Below are 7,500 nucleotides of genomic sequence, written 5' to 3'. Positions count from 1 at the left end.
ATACTGAGGTACATTTGATCACCTGCTCAACCTATAAAAGGAGGTATTAAAACATATGGACTGACAGTATGAGAGAGTGGAGTGTGAGGTCAACTAGTCCCTAACATTATTGCTTTTGAGGCTTTTATACTGCTTGTGACAATATTTGATTGCATACATAACTAGTAAGTACTTGGAATCATTGATAGTTCCCATATAACTCTTGTATTGTGCACGCATATGCTAACTTGTTCCTTCAACTGCTTGTAAATCATACTGTTCTTAATCATAGTATTGCTCCTTAGTATGGTAAACATACATACTGCATTAGTCCTCTTTCTGTTTGGTAATTTTGTTTGTTTGATATGCAAGATGGCCAACACCATGTGCTTTTCAAAATGGCCAAACTTAAAAATCCAAAATCAAACAAACAAGTTGACCAAACAATGAAAACCAGGATTAAAAGACATTGACAGTTCACTATACCATAGCATAGTAGATTATGACGTATATAGATGTATACAGGAACTATCAATACATCTAAGTACTTACTGGTTATGCACACACACTTGATCAATGCAACTACACAGTAGTAAAACCTCAAAAAGCAATGTTGGGAGATTCTTGAATACACTATACAACTGCATTCTGTCAGCATCGATGGCAGAGGTGTGTCCCAATATAGTCTCCAAATGATTACGTTTCTGCAGACCAAGGAAATATGGTCTGGGGGATCGTATTATCTGGCTATACCAGCGTTTGACCACCTGTTTTGATGTAAGATACGTCAAAAAACAAAAGATATGTTGCGTAAGTTACATGAATTACAACTTGCGTGGTGGTTAGGCAGTATTAGGCATTAACTTTGACTGCTTAAGTTTAGACATTAACTTTGACGAGCAATGTCGGGGTTACAAATCGGGTGGTTTCCAATGAGGAATGTATCCACATATCATTAAGAGTGTTTGGATGATTTGAAACACCATGGTACTGTATGGGAGCTCAGACACCTCTAGATTAGAGTTCTGAATCTCTTCAAGGGGCTTCAAAACTCTTCAAGGGGCTTCATAACTTATTGGTGTAGCAACACACCATGTCATGTTTCAAAGCATCTCATGATGAGTGTTTCATACATCCTAAAACATGTCTCAAAACCTTCACAAAAATGGGTTTAAGTACTTTATGTTTGGTCTGCAAACACTAGCCAAAGAAAGGTTTTCAATGCTTTAAACCGCTTCCTTCCCTGGGATGTGCACCCTTCATCATTTCCCCAACAACTTTGCAACCCCCCAACCATCCCTATGGGCTAGAACAAAACAAAAGTTAAAAATTAATTAATTAATAAAGAAACGAAGAAACAAAAAATCTATATATAGTGAACACTTGAGGCTGGATTTGAATACTCGTGAATACATACTGTATGATGTGACGCATGTTTGGGATGCATATATTTAGGTATGGCTCAGTGAATATCCACTCAAAATGTCCACAAGATCTCAATAATTTAGGGTACAGGGACACAGAAGCTGCTTGGGAAAGGAAACCTGGTTTGACAACATCTATCATTAAAACCTCAGCACAGGACAAATATCACCGCACATCATGGTCCAACTACTATATGGTCTCTGCGTGTGGACATTAAAACACTTGGCTATCAATACAAAAAATAATTGACCACTTGTGCATAATTCTTTTTAAATTAAGTATGTGAGGGAGTCATTTTGTAAGTCGGTTTGGATAAAGGCGTCTGCTAAATGCCATAAATGTAAAGTAATGTAATTTCTATCATTGTTATGCTGTGCTCCACTTGGCCTGTGTATATCTTAGTTATACAGTATTGTTTCACCCATCCAATACCATAGCAATCAAAACGTTCATGGTATTTTCCACAACCTCAATCTTGGACCAACTGTCTATGGTCATGAATACAGAATCAGCTCCTGCCCTCTCCAGACTCGTGAATATTCATGAGCAGTTCACCACTCTCCATTAAAGATTCAAACAAAATGGCCGCAAAGGAGCAGATGTTTCTCAATACCAGGTCTGGTGGCTTTTCAGCGATGATTGGCAGAGTTTGCCCTGGTGTGCTGGCAGTGGCTTTTGGGACTGATTGGAACAGCGTGTTGTGTGTGTGTGCGTGTTATTTTATCTCTCTTTTTTGGCTTTGCATCGGTAATATCAATTTTTCAAATTGTAATCAAATTTAAACTTCTCTGAGACTTGAAGTAGGCGAGAGACCTCAAAGTTCCCACTCTTCTACTAAATGGGGCTTGACTGTTCTAATGGCAGAGCCTGCAGAGACGGGATTCCTGCTGTTCCTCTGTCAGTACCATTACCCAAACTTCACCTCAGGAGCTTTGGAAGGGGAAATGGGGCAAGCAGAACACCATCTTGGGTTTATCCACAGGGGAGGGAAGAAGAAGTGGAGGGAGGGAGGGAGGGAGGGAGGGAGGGCAATGAAGGGGTATAGATGGTGCCTGCCAGAGGCCAGGGTTGGGCAGTGGACCCTGGATTGAAGAGGTAGTAAAGGTGGGGAGAGACCCGTGTGGAGGTTTTAGTCTATGACTTCTAAGAGTGTCACTACCAGCGCTGGGGTTGTGGGTTCGGTCCCCACATGGTATGGCTTTTTGGTATTCATAATAAAAGTGACTATGTGTGGTTTCTGAAAGTTTCGTTCGCTCCATGCATATGGCAAAATACCGGACAGATAAGTGTGTGTGTGTGTGTGTGTGTGTGTGTGTGTGTGGTGTGCATATGTATGTATGTGTGTGTGTGTGTGTGTGTGTGTGTGTGTGTGTGTGTGTGTGTGTGTGTGTGGTGTGCATATGTATGTGTGTGTGTGCCAACAAGTACAAATGAGTACACATGACTATGTGTTTATCTAGGGAGGAGTCAGTCAATAGTAGAAAAGGGACATTTTGGAGCTAACCGCTGAGCAAAGATAGCAGTCTGCTCCTCTCCCTGTACGTGATTGCGGGCCTTGAGGTCCCATCTCCACTATTTTAAGACGCCATGCTTTCTTCAAGACCCATAATATCACAACCTACAGGCTCCTCTATTCTCAGTTAGATTATACATAAGAGTCCATTACAATGCCACCAGGTTGCATTTGACTACATGGGGAGTATATCTGTCCCATTGACGTCAAAGACAGGTATTGTATAGCTCGCCTGGTGCATACATAGGGTTGAAGATAATTGATGTATTTATAACACGAGCCACAGAAAGACAATGACAGTAAGTGATTGTTTTTAGGTAAGCTCACTTGGTGCTAAAGAGAGAGAAAGAAAGAGAGTGGAGACTAGATAGAAGTGAGAGAGAGAGAGAGAGAGAGAGAGAGAGAGAGAGAGAGAGAGAGAGAGGATGAACAAAGGGGACACAGATGGAACCTGGAACTGTAGATACAGGGGATAGAAGACAGGAGGGGCTTTTTAGATGTCTATAGCGAATCTGCTCCGGAGACAACTTAGTCTGTCTACGTCTCAGCCAGGCCTCTAGTGAGAGACAGTAAGCAGGAGGATTTGAGGCGTAGATTCAGTTCATCTGAGCCCAGTGAGACCGTCTTAGAGTCTCCTAAGCCATGGGACCGCTACCGACCGCTTTTGTCTGCTGCCGTACAGCGAACAACAGGTGGATTTCCTCTAAGTCTTAATGCTACTCGGCCCCCCCCCTCTCTCTCTCTCTCTCTCTCTCTCTCTGTCCCCCCCTCTCTCTCTCTCTCTCTCTCTTGTTCCTTTTTTCTTTTCTCTCCACAGAGTGAGTGACTCACAGACATGTTCTATTACAGAGACATGTGATTGGGCTAAATGCAGGAATCCAGGGTTTTCCCTCCCGCTGCTGTACTTCTGATTCATTTGGTTCACTTATCCTGATCCAACCCCCCCAGCTAACTAAGCTCACTTACCATCTCTCCCTCCCTCACACACAGACCAACACACACACACACACACACTCACACACACACACACACACACACACACACACACACACACATGTTCCCTGTCCTATGACCGAAGTATACCATCGCCAGTGCCACATTCCTCATTCTGTCAATAAACAAAACAAACAACAAACAAACAAACCAAACTATTCAACACACTCCACCGCAGCATCAGGAGCCTGGAGGCAACAGTGCTGGCAGTTACCATGGCAACCCGCAGGTGACTCACCACCCCTCTTACTAGAAGTGGTAGGAAAGTGGTAGCTCAGTTGCCACGACAACCTGCGGTGTAGCCCACCATTGCAAGAAGTGGGATGGGTGTCGTGGGTGCTGCTGCTGCTGCTGCTGCTGCTTCTTAGATGGCTGGAAAACACACACTCTACCACCCTACACACACTCTACCACCCTACACACACTCTACCACTCTACACACACTCTACCACCCTACACACACTCTACCACCCTACACACACTTTACCGCGCTATACCACAACATACCAGGAAAAACGACTGGGCTGTATTATCTGGCTCGACTGGCATGTAAATATGAAAGGCAGAATGTTGTGTTATGAGGTGGCAGGGTGGTGGAGGCAGAAACCACCCGACTTGTAACCTGAATGTTGCAGGTTTGATTCACACTGGGTTTTTTTTCTGTGCTAACTCTTGTTGCTTATGCTAATATTTGCTAATTCCTTCCCCTGACAGCGCAAGTCGTAATTCACGTAACTCTTTCGCTTACGTTTGTGACATATCTTACATCAAAACAGGTGGTCAAATGTTGGCAAAGCCAGATAATACGATCCCCCAGACCGTATTTCCTGGTCTGCAGAAACGATCCCCCATAATGTAATCATTTGTAGACTGTGTTGTATACATGACCAATGTTGTCTCTTCTGCGTATGTTGTAGAGCCAACAGGGGTGGCGGTGAGACCAACTGACACAGAATGACAGGGCGAGCGTCAAGTCTCAAGTCACTGGACATGACAACGTATGTCATGTGTACATTGGAGACACACCGTATCCAACACTGCACTCCATCCACGCTTCAGAGACACACACACAGTCAAAACACTTGGAATAGAAAACTTGAGAAAAAAAAACAGACGTGCTGCTTTTGCAGCCAGTGTAGCGTGTCTCGTTGACTACTAATGGGTCTGTTAGGATTAGGGTTAGGGTTAACTGGTGCTGGCTGGGCGGTCCGTGTCTTACCGTTGAAGGGGGCAAAGTCCAGGGAGCAGGGTTTGCGTGTGACGGCGGTGGTCACAGACTCATAGGGGTTGTCCTCGTCCTCTGGGAGGAAGACGTCCAGGGACGGTGATGGGACAATCTCCGCAGAGCGCTTCGCGTCCTGAGAGAGAGAGAGAGAGAGAGAAAGAGAAAGAGAGAGAGACACCGGGTGAGAACAATGTAGATGATCGCTAAATGTGTAAGCAGAATAGCTGTGGATATGCTTGTTACTGCACACATGGTTCTAGAAAAGGAGGTGTTCTTTTTATGCCAATGTAGGATATCTTGATTATAAAGAGAGAGAGAGAAAGAAAGTAAAATAAATCGTCCTACAATGTTGGATCAAAAGAGTTTGTCTACTTCCCTTGGTGCCATCATAACACACAAACAGATCACATCAGATATGTAATCATAAATCCATCTCAAGGGCATGAATTCATTTGAATACAATTGCCCTATTCAAATATGCCCTTCAGTAAGTACATGATGAGTCTAAAGAGTTGATTGTATTGTATTTTAATACTCAGGGCTACTCAGCAATGTTATTTTACAATACATATGATACATAATTTAAAAAAGCTTAGAGGCCAAACGGTCTTAGTTTCACCTTTTAGATCTTTTATAAACAACCTTCTCTCATACAGATCATCAGAATTGTTGTTGCTGTGTTTTGTATATAAGTAGACTGCACTCCCCCTGGGCATCTGAGGAGATAACAATCACCCTTGCTGAGGAGGCCTCTAGCCCTCATCCAATCACATGGGGGGAAACCGCAGAGCACCAGGATAGGTTACTGAGAAAAATAACAAACAATGTTCTCTTCAAGCCAACATGCACATGTGCAGAGTCAATAGCCAAAATGCAGACTGCAGAAATACCTGTATTTATATTAGATCAATAATAGTTGTAGTTGTGCCCATGCCTCACCCCTGGCGTTTTCATCAACTATAAACCCCCTCACCCTCCACCCCCCCCCCCCCCCCCCATACCTTCCTCCCCCGTTGACTCACTCGACAGCCATTACTCTTCCTGTCAGCTTCTCTGACTACATTACCCAGACACCATTGGGCCATCAATCACACACACTGAGCATGTGCAGAGAAGCTAAATCATTCTGGCTGATAGAACAATCACTCCCTAGATAATCTTTCACAACACACAGACAAATTCACACAATATCTACTCTATTCAGCACCCCCATCATTCTTCCCCCCGACGCCACTGCCATAGTCAACGACCCCTCCACCACCCCAGTGCTCCAGTGTCTTCATCAGTATGGCTCAGGTGAAGAGAGGGCTGGGAAAACTCCAGGAAGGCTGCAGGCCCTGACGCTGTGTGGAGTACTCCAGTACCTCTTTAACCTGAGCCTCAGTCTGGAAAAGGTCCCATCAATGTGGAAAACATCTTGCCTGGTACTGGTAACAAAGAAAAGTAAGCCCAATGTTCTGAATGACTATAGACTGGTAGCCTTGACATCCCACATCATGAAGACCATGGAAAGACTGGTGCTAGAATACATGAGGCCTCTGGTGAAAACACCCTTGGACCCCCTGCAGTTTGCCTACCAGGCAAACATTGGTGTGGATGATGCCATCATCTACCTGCTACACAGAGCTCACTCCCATTTAGATAAGGCTGGCAGCACTGTGAGGGTCATGTTCTTTGACTTCTCCAGTGCATTTAACACCATACAGCCCTTACTACTTGCGGATAAGCTGAGCAGGTGGACTCCCCATTGTGTCCTGGATTACAAACTACCTGACCAACAGGCCAAAGTTTGTACGGACTGGGTGGTGAGCAGCACTGGCGCCCCCCAGGGGACAGTTCTGGCTCCCTTCCTCTTCACCCTCTATACCTTGGACTTAGGCACAACACAGATATGTGCCATCTGCAGAAGTTCTTGGACGATTCTGCTATTGTGGGATGTCAGTGGAGGCCAGGAAACAAAGTACAGAGGACTGGTGGACAGTTTTGTTGAGTGGTGTGAGCAGAACCACCTGCTACTCAATATAAGCAAGACAAAGGAGATGGTGGTGGACTTTACGAGGACTAGGGTCCCCCTGTCTCCTGTTTCCAACCAGGGAGAGGACGTGGAGGTGATCCAGAGTACCTGGGGGTGCACCTGGACAATAAACTGGACTGGACTGGTAACACAGATGTCCTGTACAAGAGGGACCAGAGCAAGCTTTATTTCCTGAGGAGGCTCAGGTCCTTTGGTGTGTGCAGGACTCTGCTGAACATGTTCTACCAGTCAGTGGTGGCCAGCACAGTGCTGTATGCAGTGGTATGTTGGGTGGGCAGCATCAAGGAAGGTGACACCAAGAGGCTGAACAAGCTTATTAGGAAAGCTGGC

At 44.9% G+C, this 7,500-nt stretch overlaps 1 protein-coding gene across 1 annotated transcript in view; it reads right to left on the bottom strand.

Moving 5' to 3' along the window:
- anks1b (ankyrin repeat and sterile alpha motif domain containing 1B) overlaps window positions 1-7,500 on the bottom strand; it is a gene marked incomplete at its 5' end in the record, with an annotated part of 196,367 nt that overhangs the window by 111,273 nt on the left and 77,594 nt on the right. The window contains 2 exons of the mRNA XM_083691827.1: window positions 5,130-5,268; window positions 6,137-6,192. Of these exons, the coding sequence (XP_083547953.1) occupies window positions 5,130-5,268; window positions 6,137-6,192 (195 nt within the window). The remainder of the gene's footprint in view (window positions 1-5,129; window positions 5,269-6,136; window positions 6,193-7,500) is intronic.

Source organism: Argentina silus, assembly GCF_951799395.1.
Source record: "Argentina silus genome assembly, chromosome: 20".
Classification (NCBI taxonomy): Eukaryota; Metazoa; Chordata; class Actinopteri; order Argentiniformes; family Argentinidae; genus Argentina; species Argentina silus.
The sequence above is the reverse complement of the archived record's forward strand: the minus strand, read 5'-3'. Positions and strand labels throughout refer to the sequence as shown.